At 40.0% G+C, this 18,954-nt stretch overlaps 1 protein-coding gene across 4 annotated transcripts in view; it reads left to right on the top strand.

The window, feature by feature from the left end:
- DNAH5 (dynein axonemal heavy chain 5) overlaps positions 1-18,554 on the top strand; it is a 259,439-nt gene extending 240,885 nt beyond the window's left edge. For all 4 annotated transcript variants that reach the window (XM_081825908.1, XM_081825907.1, XM_081825906.1 and 1 more), the window contains exons 72-79: positions 789-1,008; positions 2,386-2,591; positions 3,185-3,388; positions 5,511-5,726; positions 7,303-7,515; positions 9,644-9,796; positions 10,218-10,449; positions 17,763-18,554. In XM_081825908.1, coding sequence (XP_081682034.1) covers positions 789-1,008; positions 2,386-2,591; positions 3,185-3,388; positions 5,511-5,726; positions 7,303-7,515; positions 9,644-9,796; positions 10,218-10,449; positions 17,763-17,914 — 1,596 coding nt within the window. In that variant the 3' untranslated portion in view covers positions 17,915-18,554. The remainder of the gene's footprint in view (positions 1-788; positions 1,009-2,385; positions 2,592-3,184; positions 3,389-5,510; positions 5,727-7,302; positions 7,516-9,643; positions 9,797-10,217; positions 10,450-17,762) is intronic.
- The last annotated feature ends 400 nt before the right edge of the window (positions 18,555-18,954 follow it).

Below are 18,954 nucleotides of genomic sequence, written 5' to 3'. Positions count from 1 at the left end.
CTCCATGAGAGGAGGGAGGGAATAGGTCTCAAAATTGAGTAGGTAGCCTTTCTTTCATCTGTCTTCAGTGAGGTTTCTAGACCCTTAATGTGCTGATGTCCTTCAGTCCAGACCCTGTCCATTGTCCCTTCTAAAGAAAATCAGCTTTCCCCTCTTTCTTTAGGCGACGCAGGAATATTTTGGGGGGCTGGACTTTCGGTCTCTTGTGTGAGCGCATCTTCTCTCCCACTTCCACAGGAATGTCTCACCACCTGCTCTTGAGTGTTTGGAGTTATGTGGCATAAATCAGGTTACTTGTCAGCTTTCCTTGAATGCCAGTTGAGGAGTTAGCTTTCTTGAGTCTCTTTTAAATGTTACTGATATTGTCTTTGCCCTCACTGTCCTTGTCCTTAAGAGTTCATGCCTTTAAAAATGTCCCTTCTTTGTACTTCTCATGGAACGTGGGAGGAAGCTGAGGTAAATGGACATTTTCACTCAACCATCTGCACATGACAGTGATGTTATCTCTTCAGAGTTGAGGCCAACTCTGGTTATTTTCCTGACTCCTACCAAATATTATCAGTTGGCATGCTGGTATGCTGTGAGACAAATGCATGGAACAAGAAAAACAAACATACTTATCTCAAATAAACCTTGTTGTATCCATAGATTTGACTTGGATTAATTTAGTCGTTAGTGTGTTTCTCTTTTAAAATTTTAATTACCTACTTTCTAAAGAATATATTAATTTACATCTCTGGGTGAAACAGGAAATAGTGTCTCATTTCCGTTTACTGTTGTTGACTTAGGGAGGATGGGCACTTCTGCAGAACTGCCATCTGGGGCTCGATTTCATGGATGAGCTAATGGACATAATTATAGAAACCGAGATTGTACATGATGCTTTCCGCCTATGGATGACCACCGAAGTTCATAAGCACTTTCCCATTACGCTCCTTCAGATGGCCATTAAATTTGCCAATGAGCCTCCACAGGGCCTCCGGGCAGGATTGAAAAGAACATATGGCGGTGAGTCGAGGAATACTTCCAAGTTTATGGGATTTTTTTTTTAATGGGACTTCTTTGTTGTTTTTTTTTTTAAAGATTTTATTTATTTATTCATGAGAGACAGAGAGAGAGAGAGAGAGGCAGAGGGAGAAGCAGGCTCCCAAGGAGCAGGGAACCCAATGCGGGACTCGATCCCAGGACCCTGAGATCATGACCTGAGCCAAAGGCAGACGCTTAACCATCTGAGCCACCCAGGTGCCCTTAATGGGACTTCTTATACTTAAATTTGTTGTCTTTTAATGAAATTGTAAAAACAATGAGCTAGGATGGAGCTATAGCAAATTGTCCTGTTATTTAATGTGATGGGGAGAGGGTGGTACCTTGTCATGCTCCATGTGGAATATGCTCTGGTGGCCTCAGGGCATCAGAAGTCACCATTATCCACCTTGAATTTTCCCTTTTTCCCATATTGCTCTTCTTTGGCCTGTGCTCTTCTCCAGCTAGATACCTGCCTTTTTATGTTAACATAATTTTGTCATTTATGGTCTTCATGCTCCCTACCTAAAGTTGGCCAGTAGCCTTTTCCAAGAGGAGAGGCTGAATTCAAGTTATGACCTGCCTCCATTTCATGACGCCATCTGAACCATCTACAGTTTTTATTGAGTTGATAACAAGGCTCAAATTCTTGTCAGGCTGCGAGGTAATGTGGGGATAAAATAGATGTGGAAGGATGAGGGCAGTAAAAAAATTCTAAATAAAAAATATACAGTTATATATAATATAAACACATATAATAATGATAATTATTTGGGGAATATACTCAGCTTTGGTAGGCTTCTATATACATTGTCTTAATTAATATTAAATTGTTAGTAGTATATACAGAAGCCCGTTGCAACCTGAGTACAGGTTCCAAATAATAATAATAATAATGGCAATAATAAATAATTATTATTAGTAGTAGTTTAAATAGTAGCATTTATAATACTAGTAATAGTATTATATTAAATAATATTAAATTATTAGTAATAAATAATACTAATATTAGTAATAGTATTTAAAATACTAGTATTTTAGTAGTAGTATTCATTTTACTGCCATCCTTCTTCCCCCTCTAGTTTATCCCCACCATATCTTGTCAGAGTGGCAGGAACTTGACCCCCATGTTACCGGCTCCCAACCACCTCCCCCAATCTCTTTGCAGATTTTTCAGAGAGAAATACCCTCTGGACACCCAGAGGTTAAATTATAGTTGTCATATGAATGTGATAAAAATAATTCGAGATAAGTGAATTTTACTATCAGAAATTTACAAAAATACTTCATAACCTCTAAATGTAATAAAAAATAAAGGTGTGTGAGTGACGATCAAGGTTTTTACCCCACCAACCATGACAGGTGTGAGCCAGGACCTGCTGGACGTGAACACTGCAGCCCAGTGGAAACCCATGCTCTATACTGTGGCTTTCCTGCACTCCACAGTCCAGGAGAGGAGGAAGTTCGGTCCTCTGGGGTGGAACATCCCCTATGAATTTAATCAGGCCGACTTTAATGCCACTGTGCAGTTCATCCAAAACCACTTAGATGACATGGACGTCAAAAAGGTACTGGGCGTGGGTCCTCAGGCTCATGCTCCTGCCCAGCTGGGGGATTGATCCTGTGACAGTGATGATCTTCTGTGCTTGCAAGGTCTTACCTTTATGTAACGCCAGCTAGGTCACACTTGCCTCTGGATTTCAGATGAAGAAAATGAACCAATTTCGATTATCTTTGTATTTCTCAAAGCTGAGTTGAAATTACTTGCAAGGCAGAAGGGTCGAATGGGAGGGGGAAAGGGTGAGAAAACTTGTTTTTTAGAATCTTAAAAAATGAAAATGAAAGTCTAGATCACTTTTGAAGCATGTGCTTTTTAAAGAGCTGCGTCAGTTTTCTGCAAAACTATCTTTTTGTTGTGGTGGTTGAAATTGAAGTATGAAAGCATATGAATGCACCAAAGGGGCCTATTTCAAATCATGAGCAGGAGCTTTGTGTAATCCTCAAGATTTGGCTATGTCATTTTCTTCCTGCACTTTTAACATTACTGATGAAGAATGAATGAATGACATTCGTGACCACAAATATACAGATGTATATTGGCGGGGAAAATCAGGATGAGCCGGTAGTCAGTTCTACACAACTATTCTGTTGATGTCCGCAGGGTGTCTCCTGGACCACCATCCGCTACATGATAGGAGAAATTCAGTATGGGGGCAGAGTCACTGATGACTATGATAAGAGGTTGCTGAACACATTTGCTAAGGTCTGGTTCAGTGAAAATATGTTTGGATCAGATTTCAGCTTTTACCAAGGATATAATATTCCGAAATGCAACACAGTGGATAACTATCTTCAATATATCCAGGTTTGTCCACTTCAGAATTATATGCAGAGAGCAAATATATGCAGCCTATTGACCACTTTGATATTTATTTAAAAGCAGCTGCAAACACTGCTTTTAAAATAAATTTTAATGGTGATACATACTCTCACTGTAAGTGCTTTCTTCATATGTTTATAGTCACCTAATGATTAAAATGTTTGTATTTGTTCTGAGTGTGGGTTTTGTATGAGTTCCCTCCTCCCTTCTTTTTTATACCTCGGTGAGGAATATTCGTTGGGGATATGACAGACTGGGCAGATTTTGAACTAGGGAAACTATATAGATCCCTGGGAACTCTCGAGACTTCAGCTACTTGTGATAATAGGGCAAAGGCCACCTCTGGACTCATCCTGAGACACCTGGTTCGCAATCCTGGCTGAATGGATAGAATCTGAGTATGTTCAGGAACCTGCTTTGCATAGGAGCTTCCTTCCTCAACCTGGGCACCGGTGACATTCAGGGCGGGGTTCTTCTCAGCGGTGGGGGGCTGTCCTGTGTACATTGGTTAGCAGCATCCCTAGCCTCTCCCCACTAGATGTCAGCAGCACCCCCCATCCCCATCTAGTTGTGACAACCAAAAACGTCTCCAGACATGCCAAATGTCCCCTGGGGGCAAAATCGCCCCGGCTCAGAATTGCTGTTCCAAGGAGAAATAAGATTTTGGGGGAAAAGAAATAAGAAGTTTGGGGGAAAAGATCTGATTTGTGTTTCAAGGTAACTACATTTTTTCTTCTCTGTACCTTGAACCCATTAGATCATTATTTAGAAATGTCTTTTGGAACACCTGCGTGGCTCAGTCAGTTAAGTTTCTGCCTTCGGCTCAGGTCATGATCTCCGGGTCCTGGGATCCAACCCCGCATCAGGCTCCCTGCTCAATGTAGAGTCTGCTTTTCCCTCTCCCTCTGCCGCTCCCCCTGCTTGTGCTCTCTCCCTCTCTCGCTCTCTCTCTCAAATAAATAAATTAAAAAAAAAAATCTTTTTTTTTTTTAAAAGAAATCTCTTTTGCCTCTATCTGAGATTTATCTCAGAGTGAACAAACTAAAGCCCAATGGCCCCAAAGGGCTAAATTTATCAGTACATTTAGAGGTTCTGTGATATATGAATGTAATGAGTTTATCATATATTACCACCTCTACACTTTTATTAATTCAAATCAACAAATATATTTGTCTTAACTGTACTATATATGTCTTTAAATCATTAGCCCTGAATACAAAAGTGCCTGTGAAGATATAAATTTAGACATGCCAGTACATGCATTTATTTACATATACCTCATTTCACAATGAACTTGAGGTTGTTCATAAGAAGACATTATATAAAAAGGAATAAAATAAGAGAGGAGATTGCAGGAAAAATATGAGACAATAATAGAGTTTAGGATACAATTCACGCATTGAAACCAATGTCAAATTTAGGTATATCTTTTTTCTTTCAAATAGCTGTGTTCTTCAGCTGCTTGTGCTGCTTCTGATCGTCTCTTGCTGTCTGCTTTTCTCTTGGACTTGGTCACTCTTGATATTCCTCTTTTCCTAGTCTCCATCTTTCTCCCTGGGAGAGTACAGTTTCCACCTGCCGCCTTCTTTGAGCCATAATTGCTAACAACTGTCATTTGCTGGTACCTTAAAAACATAGAAACCATTAGTTATACCACATTTGTTTAAATGATTGGTTCGAATTAAATCAGACCTTCAGAAAACGAAATACTAATCCATAGCTCCCTTTCTGTTTCGTGTTTTCTAAAACAAGACAGTATCTCTGTGACTGAATTTGCTTGAGGTGCAGAGATGTTAAGGAACCATGAACTTGTTATGTTTCTCAGTGTTCATCCTATTTCAAGCCAACTTTTGATTCTTTTCTGGAGAAATTACTGAGATTGCAGCCTGACACAAATAAGACATAGCATGTAAATACTTATCTTTTTTGGTGGTGGTGGTGGTGGGGGGGTTATTTGATGTTATTCATTTATTTTAAAATTTGAGTATAGTTGACACACAATGTTAACATGACATATCTTAATAAAAATATTTGTTTCCTAAGACAGTATAATTTAATGGGGGCTTATGTCAGCAATCTGGGATAATCTGGGGTACTTCTTGTTCAGAGCCTGCCTACCTACGACAGCCCCGAGGTGTTCGGGCTGCATCCCAATGCCGACATTACCTACCAGAGCAAGCTGGCCAAGGACGTGCTGGACACCATCCTCAGCATCCAACCCAAGGACAGCTCTAGTGGAGGGGATGAGACCCGGGAGGCTGTGGTGACCCGGCTGGCTGATGATATGCTGGAAAAGCTGCCCCCGGACTATGGCCCATTTGAAGTGAGTTGATGACATTCTGACAGGATGTCAGCTGTGGATGTGTCTGTTCGGTTGGGAGGAGCGAGGAGTAAGGAAGGAGGGCAAAAAATGATTTTTCTGAAGTTAAAAAAAAATTCAAAAACTCACTTCCTGAAGAACCAGAAAAAAAGAAGTTTTTAAATCTATAAATGTGATCATTTTGAAATATAAACAGTAAAGAACCCTGACAAGAATGTTCATGTTCGTAACTACGTTCTAAGTGCGTACTGATGGGTTAGGATTGCTTTTCCAGAACTTTCCTTTGAGGTACGTCACATTGCCATTTGTTCGAAGGAAAGTAATGTATTTTTAGAGCAAAACACCTGATCATCTAAAAAATATTGTGTAACTTAATGCACATCTTAAAATTCAGGCCTTCCTAATTTTAGGGAGTTTGTATTTACATCATTAACTCTGCAGCTTCATGGGTTTTGAAAATTGATTTGTCTTTTTAGTATGTAAGTAACTTTTAAGCCAAATTTATGATTAGGAAAGTTCATTTTTTAGACAGTTTAGCAAATGTTAGTGAAAAGATTTACCCTGAAAACATTTTAAAATCTGGGATAAAAGCACCAGTGACTGACTTACTTTCCATGTAGTCTTAGCAGATGCCCCAGACTAACTGTCTAACACTTTTTTTTACCTGGTTTTCAAAAAAGAAACCTGCAGCATTTTGTTTCTTTAGCATCTTATTATTTTCCACAAAGCAGACCATTTTTGTTGCTGGTGCTGTAGACTGAACTCAAGGACCTATTACGAAGGGAAAAATTTCCCCTTGAGAAAACTGATCACTTGTTGGAGAAAATCAGTACCACTATCAGCTTTAATAAGTACCTCTCCTTATAGTATCAGGAAAGAGGTCATTCATATCTAACGGTGGTTGAAATATTTATGAAGCAATAAAAATATCTAAAAATAGAATAGCAGTTACATAAATAAACGTGCTAAGTAATGGAGTTTAGGAGAGTCCCCTTCCTTTGGCTGACTTTGTCAGTGCTGCCTTAGGATAAAGCAACTCAGCCCAGCAGGATAGCTGATCCAGAGAAGATGCTCAATAAATACTTACAGAATGGAAATGGATGGATTGGTGGGTGGGTTGGTCGGTGGATGAATGGAAGGATGCTTTGATGGAAAAAACAGGAAGCTTTTAAAACAGGAGTCTGTCTTTTGATGTAGCCCGCAGAATGGTTGTGTGTGTGTACATGTCTGTGTGTGTCTGTGTGTGTGTTTGCCAGCCTTAGGCCGCCAGGCACGTGAACATTTCCTGATGTGTGCAGTTGCAATTTGGAAGGCTGGGTGATTACGGTCATGCGTTCATATTCTTCTGTGAATGAATGGCTGCATATTCTCTCCCACCTGGGATGCAAAATCAGCTGGTCCACTAACAGATGTGTCTTTTTATATTTCGTCTTTGTTTTCTGGCAGTGAAAAAAAAATTAAAAGCTTACCATTAACAGAATTGTACAATCAGGGGCCTTCTCAGCAGCCCCAGGGAACCGGTTACGTAAATATTAGTAGCTGTCACATTTTTAACGTGTGCTGAATGTCTCCGTGGCAGGTGAAAGAGAGGCTCCAGAAGATGGGGCTGTTCCAGCCGATGAACATTTTCCTCAGGCAGGAGATAGACCGAATGCAGAGGCTGCTCACTCTGGTCCGCAGCACCCTGACCGAGCTAAAACTTGCTGTTGATGGTACCATCATCATGAGTGAAGACCTAGGAGATGCACTGGACTGCATGTTTGATGCCAGAATTCCTGCTCGGTGGAAGAAAGTATGTTCAAGTCCACTCCTACTCTACTTCATCACTTTAGTGTTGTGAGTAGGTGGGATTGGCAAGTGGAAAGCAGGAGAGCACAGTTTTACTTAAAAGGGTTCTTTTGTTTAGGGACTGATCCCCTGGTAGGCCTGTAATTTTAGCTTTTAGGGAGGGAAGGAGACTATTTAGCATCTCCCACATATCAGGCACTCTCCTGGGCCATTGACATGCATTATTGCATTTAAATTTTTGCATCTTATGGCCCTCATTTTGCAAGTGAGGAACTTGAGATTGGGAGACACTAAATCTTTTCCCAGATCACACACCTACCTAAGAAGTCCAAGGATCAGAATTTAAACCCAAGCTCTTGAACTTCAAAGCCTGTGTTGTTAGTCTTATAGAAGGAAGTGTTCTTGTGCATGCACATGCACACACACACACACTGCAAAAGTCACACCAAAGAGAAACATTTTTCATTGCTTTGTCTGTAGATATGTGAGTATGTGTATCTCCAGGTAACAAGATAATGATTTAACGGTATGCTTACTGATCATGTGCTGGTCCTTATGCTAAATGACAGATATGCTTTTAACAAATACTTGTCTACTTGGAGAAGTAAAAGGAGTACCAGACTGTCTTTGTCCAGCAGTACATGCATTGTGGGGGGTGGTGAAGATCTGGGGGTGTGGTGGGGAGCACCGGGGAGGGCGGAGGGCTGGGGCTGGGCCAGGTGAGGGAATGTGCAGGGAGGGCAGCATTGGGAGATGGGATAGGGTCATGCGGTGACTAGAGTCTTGGTCTTTTGGAGGCTACTCAGGTAAACGGGAAGGCGGGACCTAATAGGGTTAGCACTGACAGCCTCTTGGAAGAGACTCATTTAGCACTGAGACTCTGATATCTCACCCAGGGCTTTAGAAACCCGGATCAGCTTTGACCAGACTCCATCCTCTCCTCACCTTCAGTGAATTCATTCCCAAGGCCAGAGTTTTCTATGGACTGACTTTCCTTGTTGCCAGTGACAGAGGGAGAACCTACCTGTCACTAGCCATTGCAGGTTCATTCCCCACCAAACCGACTCACTCACCTTGGTCAGCACCTGGAAGGCTCTGAACAAGGATCCTTGGCAGGAGGGTCCCTCGCATTAATGGTTCCCTGTGCCCTCAGATCAAATGCAGTATAAACATATCACTTTAAGTTAACACATCTATAAAGATAGGATAGAATGAGTTACCTGATTTTAAAATTATGATCCTTTTTTTACAGGTTTTTATTCTACTCAACTTATTGTCAGTCTTTGGAATCTCACTGTTTATAGGCAAATTAATTCTTAAGAATTTGAAATTCAAGCAGTATATATCTACACAAGTTGATCACTGCATTTATTCATACATAAAGTATTCCAATTACAGTAAAATGATATAAAATATGATTTGGAGATACCTACCTGTAGAGTTGCTGCTAACACTAATAACATATCCATGCCAATTGTAATAATAGAAGTTCTACATGTGAATTCAGGCAGAATATTACAGGCAATGAATGCAATTAATTTGTTGGTGGTAAGGGACCTGTGTTTCCATTTCTGCTCCTTCATCAGAGGAAATAAAAGTTCATTCTCGGGGACAAGAACTTCGGAAAATAACTGTTGTTTGCCTCATTAAAAATGAGAAGTGGAGAAAGTCTTCTATGATTTATTATCCACAGAATATATTTTTAAGAGACCATGAACACATTTATGTAAATAGAAGCCTTGTTTTATGATGTAGCTGTTAAAAATGTAACCTAAGGAGAAAAAATGTATCCTAAGGAAAAATAGTTGAGACCTATTAAATTTAATTCAATTAACTGTTTTAATTGCTTTATAGCAGAATTGGTAGTGAATATACTTGTACTTGAACAGCATCCTGAGTGCTAGATTGATCTGGAGTTCATGTGACGATTAACTGATTCTATCATATCTTAATATCAGGAGAAAGAATAATTTGAAAACTTAAATGTCAGAACCCAAGGGAAATTCACGTTTTAGGGACTTTTAAATTCTAAAAGTGAATTTGGTATTTCATATTTTTTTTCTGTGCACATAGCTAGTTACACAGCAGAATTAAGCCTGTATTAATTAATTATTTCAATGTATGCATTTCAGGCATCATGGGTTTCAAGTACATTGGGTTTCTGGTTTACTGAACTTCTAGAAAGAAACTGCCAGTTTACCTCTTGGGTTTTCAATGGTCGACCCCAGTGCTTCTGGATGACAGGTTTTTTTAACCCCCAAGGATTTTTAACTGCAATGCGCCAGGTAATAGTTCTGATTACACCTGTTGTGTTATTATGATTTTCTTCTACAAGGTTTTCTTCTGTCAGTATAGTTTTAAGACTATAACGAGACAGAGAAAGGCTGTCCCTTTTTGGCACCAGAAATTACATTGTCCTGAAAGTAAATCCAGCAATTTGTTCTCAGGCTGCTAGCTTGAATTTCAAAGCATTTATTTGTTATCTTTATATTTGATATAATTTGATATTTCTTTGTAAAATACAGTGGTTAAACTAGGACGTGGGTATTGTTTATGAGAGGATCTTTTTAACTCTTAAAGTACAATTCTGCTTCCTCTGAATTAGGGTACTTTGGGGTTACACTTTCATCACTGTTATGCTCTTTATGTTAAGATAAACCGCTAATCACTCCCTCCGTCCTTTGCTCTTGTTCTTGTCCTGAGCAGGAAATAACTCGGGCCAACAAAGGCTGGGCCTTGGACAATATGGTGATTTGCAGTGAGGTCACCAAGTGGATGAAGGATGACATTTCCGCCCCGCCCACCGACGGTGTCTATGTCTACGGCTTGTACCTTGAAGGTGCTGCTTGGGACAAGAGGAACATGAAACTCATCGAATCCAAACCAAAAGTGCTCTTTGAGTTGATGCCTGTCATAAGGATTTATGCAGAAAACAACAGTAAGTTATCTCGCGCATTCAGGGGCGGTTGGCGTTATCAGATTGGATAATGTTATAAACACAAGATTCTTGTTATAAAAACAAGAATCCTGAGGATTTTACTATTTTATCAGCATTTGCACTCACACCCATGTTTAACGAGTGCTTATGACTGCTAGGCACTTTTTTGAGTGTTACAGGGGAGGCCATGGTTCTAGATCATTCTTGCCTATCTACTAAAGCAGGTAAAATATATATGGATACTCATGAATCGTTAGCTGATGAGATAAGAAGCAAGTGTTTGGAATAGTTAACAGAGGGTGGGAAAGAAGGGGAGGTGAAAATGGGAAGAAGTGGCCAGGGGCTGTGTCTCAGGAGCAGAGCTGGACAGGGCCTGGAAGGTTGGATAAGATGAGATGGGACAAGGGGTGGAAGGGTGGCTTTCGAGGCAGGACTGCACAGGGCCCACTGGAGGTGCCGACTCTACCAGCTCGGAAGTTTAAGCCACGTTGTGAAAGCCAGATTGAATTCAGGGCCATTTGGCTTAATCCAGTAGCTAATAGTAAAAAGCTGGTTTCATATTTCAGCCTATGAACATAATAGCATGTCTGTGAAGCACACGTTATTCCACTTTGACAAAGTTCTGTGTGACAAGTCTAAAAATACCTAAACTGGTTTCCACCATTGGCCTGATGTGCTCTGGAGGCTTTTGTTATTACATTTCACTCAGCTGTAACTACCTTTCAGCACACGTGGGACTTCTCTGTTGATCTCATTTAAAAAAAAGATGTATTTTATCTTTTTAATAAAAATCGCATATACTTAAGGTGTACAGCATGATGATGTACACATACATATATGCGGTGAAATGATTGTTGTAAGCCTTGCACTCTGGAGGCGGCTGGGCTAAGGGATCCCAAAGAAATACTGATTTTGTGACAGAAACACAATAGATTTTTCTTTAAACGAGTAAGGAATAGACCATTTCTCTTTGAAAGACAGCTTCTAGGATCCCCGTTCCTTAGATAAATATCACATTTGGGAACACGGGTCAAGGGAAGAGAGTTTATAAACTATGAATATTTATTTTTTAAGCAAATATTTGCTGGACGCCTGATATACGCCAGCCACTGTCCTAGGTGCAAAGGACACAATGATGAAACAGATCAAGCCCATAAGGGATTCCCTTCAGTTAGGGAGACTGACAAGTAAATCAATAATTAAAGTGGAATTTGATACATGTGAGGATAGAGATACACTCAGGATGCTCAGGGAGCCGGGAAGTAGTTCATGACGATGCCTGCGAGGTTAGTGGAGATTGCTTTGGAGATGTGCTTTGATGCTAAGAATGAGTGTGAGAGGAGTTGGAGATAGACTTTTCTTGGCAGAGGGAAATAGCATTAGCTCACTCGGTCATTCAGTGAGTATCTGTCTGGTATTGACCATCTGCCGTGCTCTACTCTGGTGCTGGGGATGCAGCAGTATCCCCATTCTTAAGGAACCCAGTGTCGAGGAGGGACGGGCAGCAAAAAGGAAGCAAATACAGCTGACCCTTGTTACTCATGGATTCCGCACTTAGGAATTCACCTGTACTTTAAATTTGTAACCCCCGAATGCATGCATGTGGCAGGTCATTTGCAGGCAGAAAAAGACTGTGACGTGCATTATGGAGAAAATACGTGTCTGACACAAGCTTCAGTGAAGCATGAGTTAAAGTGCCATGAGTCCAATGTTCATGAATCAACAATATATATTAAAAAGGTGTCTTTAAACAAAAACACACCTACAGTAAGGTTATGTATTGAGGGGTTGAAAACTTTGGGACCGGAGGCTTGCAGGAAACCTGCCCTGTATTTCAAAACCCTTGGAACAGTGGCTCAGTAGTTGCTAATTCAGTGTTCCTGGAGATTTTATGTACATAAGTCCCATGATAATGAGAATCGACTCTAAATCCACATACTGGTTTCAGATCTTTTCTATGAAGGAAACACACACGTACTATGCTAGCGAGTGGATAGTTCAGGGGCTTGGGGAGAGGCTCACTGAGGAGAGAACACTGAGCTGAGATCCGGGTGACGGAAGGCAGCTCTGCCAATATCCAGGAACAAAGGTGAAGGTGCAAAGGCGTGAGGTAGCAGTGGATATGCTGTGCATGAGGAACAGAAAGTAGGTGCAGGAAGGGAGAGGAGCCTGTGAAGAGAGGTGGGCGTCAGAAAAGAAACAGGCAGGTGCTCCACATACCCCAACTGAATCTGACAGGATAAATGTGTCTGGCTGAGCTTAGGCAAGCAAGCTGCCTGTGGCTTCGGATTTACTGGTTCTTAGGGTGGTGTGAAGACCTGGGGCAGTGGTTATTTTATAGAAAAAATCATTAAGAGTTCTTTTTAATCAAAAGAATATTTTAGAAATTTTGCTTTATTATATCATTCGGTCCAGTCAACACATTGCAAAAACGTTTCCCTTATAAAGTAAAAGAAGAATCTTCCTCACATTCAGTTAGGTGTTACTTTTATGTATCTTGTGACTAAACTGTAAAAATCCATTGCAACATGATTTTGAACATCTCAGCATGGTATTAATAAAATAATAATTTTATAATACAGGCCGTTCTTTATTATTTAAGAACACATTTTAATAGAACAACTGTACTCACCCTGCTGGGAATTAGTCAGCAGCAGTGATGCTCATTAGCAGCAAGTTAAGGGAGAAAATAAAATAAGCAAAGGAAAAAGTGACTAATTTCAAAGCACTGAAAAAAAAAAAAAAGAAAAACTTTCATTCTTTTCTCTCTTTCTTTCTTTCTTTCCTTTTTTTTTTTGTTTCAATAGCAGTTGATGGAAACTTGTTTTGCCAAATAGCTTTGTTGTTGGAGAAGTGTTTTTCAGTGATTGAAAAGCTAAAATTCCATTGCTCTTTTCATACTATAAATCTGATTTTTGTTTAATTTTGATAACTGAATAGGGCTCTAATTGAGCTAAAGGGGTGTAGCATCACTAATGACCAAAGGACACTCCTTAAAGTACAGTGTTTTAAAGTTAAAATTCTTTTAGTAAATTGTTTTTTTGTTGACATGAAGGGTAACTTTTATTTAAATAATTCATCATTGAACTTTCCATATAAGACTGGTTTGTTTTCAAAAAGAAGTCTAGATATTTATTTTGACTTTAAAAATTGCATAATATGTACCCAAATGCTTAGGACATCATAAGAAAGTCACCCAGATAATGTGACGTTCACCGAAAGGGCAAAGCCTGCCACATCAACTCTAGGTCCTCTGCTCTCAAAGGAAGTTGCAAAGAAGCAGACATAGGAAAGATACGTGTCCCTATAGATTACTATATAGACAGACTGATGCTTCTTCATGAACTTCAGGGTGATAGCCAATGTGATGGGAAAATGGTGATTGGAAACTTTGGGGAACAAAGCAAGACCTCTGTGTACCTCTGGGCACTCGGTAGGGTGAGAAGGATCTCAGGGTCTCTGCAGCTAAGGAGGAAAAAAGTGTTTCTAAGATCACCCTATGACCCTCCCTGATCCAACGCTGTGCAGATGTGGGGCTGGGCGTGGGATAGCCCCATGCCGTGACCAGGAGGTGGAGGCCTCCTGACTCTTGAGCCCCATGGAATTTAAGGCACCTTCAGTTTGTATATCTGTGCACGTGTATGTGTGCTCACATGTATGTGTGTGTGTGGAAAGGAGAAATCTAACACACCTTGGGCGTCTACTGCATTTTAAGCATTATGCTATGCTAGTCATTCACATATATTGATTTATTTAATCTTTACAACAACTCTGTAAGATATATCATCCCTATTTTGTAGATGGGGAACTTAAGGTGTAGAGATGTATGAAATTGGCCTATGACTTCCAGCTACCAAAGCTGGTATCAGAATGTGGGATGAATGCAAACCTCTGGGAATTCCTGTGGTTAGTGTTCTACTGAAGACTATGCATTTAGGGAGTCTCTGTGGTGTCTGGGTTGAAGCTTCAAAATAAAGCCTAAATTAAAAATGAGGATAGCTTCTTTGCATTTTAAAGTCCTGAGTTTATTTTTCTCAGGCACCTGGTGAAATAGACACAGACTCTGCCCTGTTTGGATGAGAGCTCTCACTCCCTATGGCCTCCTTGTCTGCATGCTGCAGGCTAAAGGTGGTCACGTCCCCGGCCAGATGGCGGGGGTGGGGGGCACATGGTCGCAGGTAAAAGACAGTGAGCCAGGAGCCTGGATATTTGACTTGCACTTCTGGTTTTATCACTAGAGTAATTAGTCATGTGGCTTTGGAGGAGTCTCAAATATGCTGTGAGTTGAAGTCAGACATCTAATAGTTATCTCGTTCATTTTCACATCCTCCTGCAAAGACCTAGAGGCACACACGCATATTACGTTCTGACTTTTGCTGAGATTAAGGGCAAAGGCTCTTGGCCCATTCTGGCCGGGTTTGATTCTTATCTTATCACCTACAGCTTTGTAACCTTGGACGAATAGCTCACCTTTTTATGTTTTAGTTTTCTCATCTGCAAAATGAATTTCATAATGGTACCCATCCCATAGGGTTGTTAAGAGCATTGAACCCAAAGTTCTAGCACATAGTTAGCATACAATAAATCATTTTGTTATTATTGCTGTTATTAATATGTTAACACATGTTTGTTGAAGGATTAAAAGAAATACATAAGAATTCACTAATCACTTAAATGTTATTCTCAAAGAGGAGTTAAATAAAGGAATGACTTAAAGGTTATATAGGGAATCTTCTATGTAACTTGGTTGTTTTGGATATTGGAAGGAACATATGATGCAATGATGTACTACCACTTGGATGAAAAATGTAGGCTAGAGAGGGAAGTGACCTGGTTAGAAAACGAAACTCCCTCAAGGTGTTTTATTAAAACCTTTCAGATCCTAAACCATGGCCTCTCACCTATTTAGACGGCCTCTTGTCTCTGCTCCTCCTTCTGGGACCCTAAGGTTTTAAACATGTTTAGCTGATTTGCTTTACCTACCTAGCATGTTTATGTTTGTCTTCAAAGTTATTTGTCTAACTAGGGCTAATGGTTTTGAATCATCTGTTGATGTGGTTGTTTAGCGTCTGTCAACACTTTGACTATGAAATGATATTTTCAGTGGCTTCTAATCCTGCTGTGGAAGTTGGCTGCATGCTGTGATTTGGGATGGGCACCTTCAGTTCTGCAGCAATTACAAATAAATAAAATTGGATAAATATGTCAGAGAATTGTTTTTTACCTGCTTATTGAAAAGAATGCTATTTCCCCTCCCAATTTGTCTTTTCTTTTGGGATTAAAATCCAAGTAGTCATATACTTCCCAAGGTGTAATTATTACAATTACATATATTTATTATTACATGTATATTCTAATTACATTTGCACCAAATGTGAGACTACAGTGGGTTCCTTCAAGATTTAAAATGTTAGTCAAATTTGCATCAAGAAGAATGACAGTTAACACTTATTATATATTTACAGATCCCAGGATTAAGGGATTTAATTTTATCAATCAGCACTGTTAGTATTAACTACACTCCATGAATTCACTGCCATTCACTTACTTAATCAGAATTTTTGATATATTTGCCTAATAATTATTACTAATGATATTGGTAATTAAAAAAAATAACACCTAGACTTAAAAATTAGGTATTAAATTAATTTAGATTGGTTCTAATGATTAATTTCATGGGATTAAGCAAACACATAGGTTTAAAGTACTGTAAAGTATCTATGAGTCTGTTTTAGAACAGGGTTCCCTGACCTCGGTATTATTGATATTTTTGGTCCAGATACCCTTTGTTGGGGGTGGGGGAATGTGCTGTGCGTTATAGCGTGTTGGCAGGATCTCCGGCCTCTGTCCACCAGATGCCAGGAGCAGTCTCACGGTTGTGGTAACCAAAAATATCTCCAGATATTCACAAATGTCCCCCAAGAGTAAAATCATCGTTGGTTAAGAATCACTGCTTTAGAATATTTACTTTATATTGAAACTTAATGTATAATATCATCATGTTCAAGTGTTTAACTTCTTCCAATAAAATTAATCACAGTGGAGGTATAAAAACACATGGCAAAGCAGATAGAAGGTTTTATTGGGTCAAAAAGCGAGATCTTAACTTCTGAGAGTGGCTTGCTTTTGGAATGTATTAGAAAAAGATAAATTATTGCACAAGTTAGTTTTGGGAACTAAATTCCACAATATGTCAACACTGCACGTAGAGTTCAGAGGTACTGTTTCCAAGTTTCAGTGCTCATGGGCCTGTATCACACGAATTCACCAAAGCAACGTTCTCCTCCTCGTTAAACCTGTTTTTGTCTGAATGTTTATGTGAGGGTCATGTATGATGTTGGCCTTCCGGAGGAACGTATGGATGGGTGCAGACACCATGTCTGTGCTGAAGCGATTTTGGAAGAGAAGAGGAAATAGTGTCTTGCTTCCTGAGCCGGATGCTAGGAGATGTGCAGATGAATTACGTGGGCAGTGTAGATTGAACGAGAAGCTGAGGAAGCTAAAGTTCCAAGCTGCTCAGTGCAGAGGCTTCTTCCAAAGCCTAATCTGGTATTTGTAAATGTTTACTCTTTTTCTTAAAGCCCTGTGCCAACCCCTCCCCCCGCCCCCCCCCATTGTATAAATACAAGGACCCACATACACATAACCACATAGTTTTGGAAACTGTATGTTTTCATCTACTTGAAAAAGGTAGATTGCATCTCAGGGAGTTGAACTGTGCCATGGCTGTCTGCTTCCAGCCACTTCTCTTCCTCTGCACACATGGATCGCTCACAACCCCTGTGATTTCAAATGTAGTTTAGGCTATGGCACAGAGGGTCAAAGGCAGGATTTTGAAATCATAATCTTAATAAAGTGAAATACTAGTGAGCCTTGGTGCTGGACATCTGATTAACAGTGACAGGTGCCTTGTGCCAAAGGAAAGCTGTGAGAGAAAAATGGAGAGGGTATCCATGCACAAGATTTGGTGGGGAAGTAGAGGAGAAATTGTGGAGAGGGCATGCTGAATTGATGGGTAGAAAGGAAGCAGTGGGAGGTTCATGGTCATTTCATGTGGTCAGGGGTTATTGTCAAGGACATGGGACAAGGGGCAGCGGGACAAACCTGAAGATGTCCGGGTGTTTTGTCACACTCCCTGGAAACCTGCAGTTGCATCTGCTTCACATCTAGGGACTGTCTGACCTCAGGAAGAAGCTCTCATTCTACCAAAACCTTGGAATGATCTTTAGAATGCACAAATTTGACCCTGCATGCTGTTTGGGCTGCTTAATTTTGAAATTCACCAAGGTTTTTTTTTGTGGATTTTTTTGTAGCTTTAAGAGATCCTCGGTTTTATTCCTGCCCCATTTACAAGAAGCCAGTCCGAACGGATCTGAACTACATCACCGCTGTGGACCTCAGGACAGCACAGGTCCCTGAACACTGGGTGCTCCGTGGGGTTGCCCTTCTCTGTGATGTCAAGTAACATGGGATGTGTCCCCACCCAAAACTTCAGAAAATCCAAATTATCCTAACCTTTGTTTGTCTGTGAGTGCTGAACAATGTATAAATCAGGTTGATCATGCAGTTAATGAGCTGCGTAGGTTTTCCTACTCTTTAGTTGGACGCTTAATTCCTTTTAACCTGCTTCATCCTTAATGACCAATCCCTGTGTTTGTTGAAAAGTTATTTGGTGATTTAAAAGCAAAATTTACAACTTCCTAATGAAGTGTGGCCCGCAAATCCACAGTAATGCATTCAGGTCCAAAGACTGGGTAAGGTCAAGCAGACATTTCCTTGAAGCGATTATTCTTCTGCTAATGTGGTTCTGGTAACAGCCAGCCCTGTTCTCTAAGGTAACGTGGCAGCTTTGTGCTGATTTTGCTTCTGTGGCCTTTTGCCCTTAGGTCAGGTTAAGAGATTTGTTTTCACGGCTTAAGCAGCCATTTGGGAAGACCTTTTAGAAAATGGGAGGAAATAGAATGGGTTAAGAATGTGAATAGATGAATAGACAATTCATGTAATCTTACAGAATAAACATATAGAATGATGTTCAACCCCACTGATAATAATGAGATACTGATTATAATAAAAAAAATTAAAGCTGAAAGTGAATTGTGGTGAAGTCTTTGTAAAAGTGGTATGCTTAGAGATTCCTAGAGCAATGGAAATCAACCCATCTTTTTTGTAAAATAATTAAATATCCAAGCACAGAAAGAGCCATAAAAATGTTCATATGCTTTGAGCCTTATCTTCTCTCCTGGAAATCTATACCAAGAAAATAATTGAAAAGGCTGAAGTAATTTATATATCAAAATGTATTTAATAACAGAAAGCAGTGGGAGCACCCTACTGTGTTCAATACTAAGTCTATACTTAAGGAAGTTAGGGGATATGAGGCAGCCATGATAAACAGGATCAAACCTTTCTTAGCATGGAAATGGTAAACACGTACTATGAAGTGAAAGACATACCTCAGAAAATAACAGGTTGACTTGAAAGGGTGTAATGATTGGAAGACCAGGC

The sequence above is a fragment of the Leptonychotes weddellii genome, chromosome 7, assembly GCF_054177405.1.
Source record: "Leptonychotes weddellii isolate Sample4059 chromosome 7, ASM5417740v2, whole genome shotgun sequence".
Lineage (NCBI taxonomy): Eukaryota > Metazoa > Chordata > Mammalia > Carnivora > Phocidae > Leptonychotes > Leptonychotes weddellii.
Note: the sequence above shows the minus strand (reverse complement) of the source record. Positions and strands in the feature narration are given on the sequence as shown.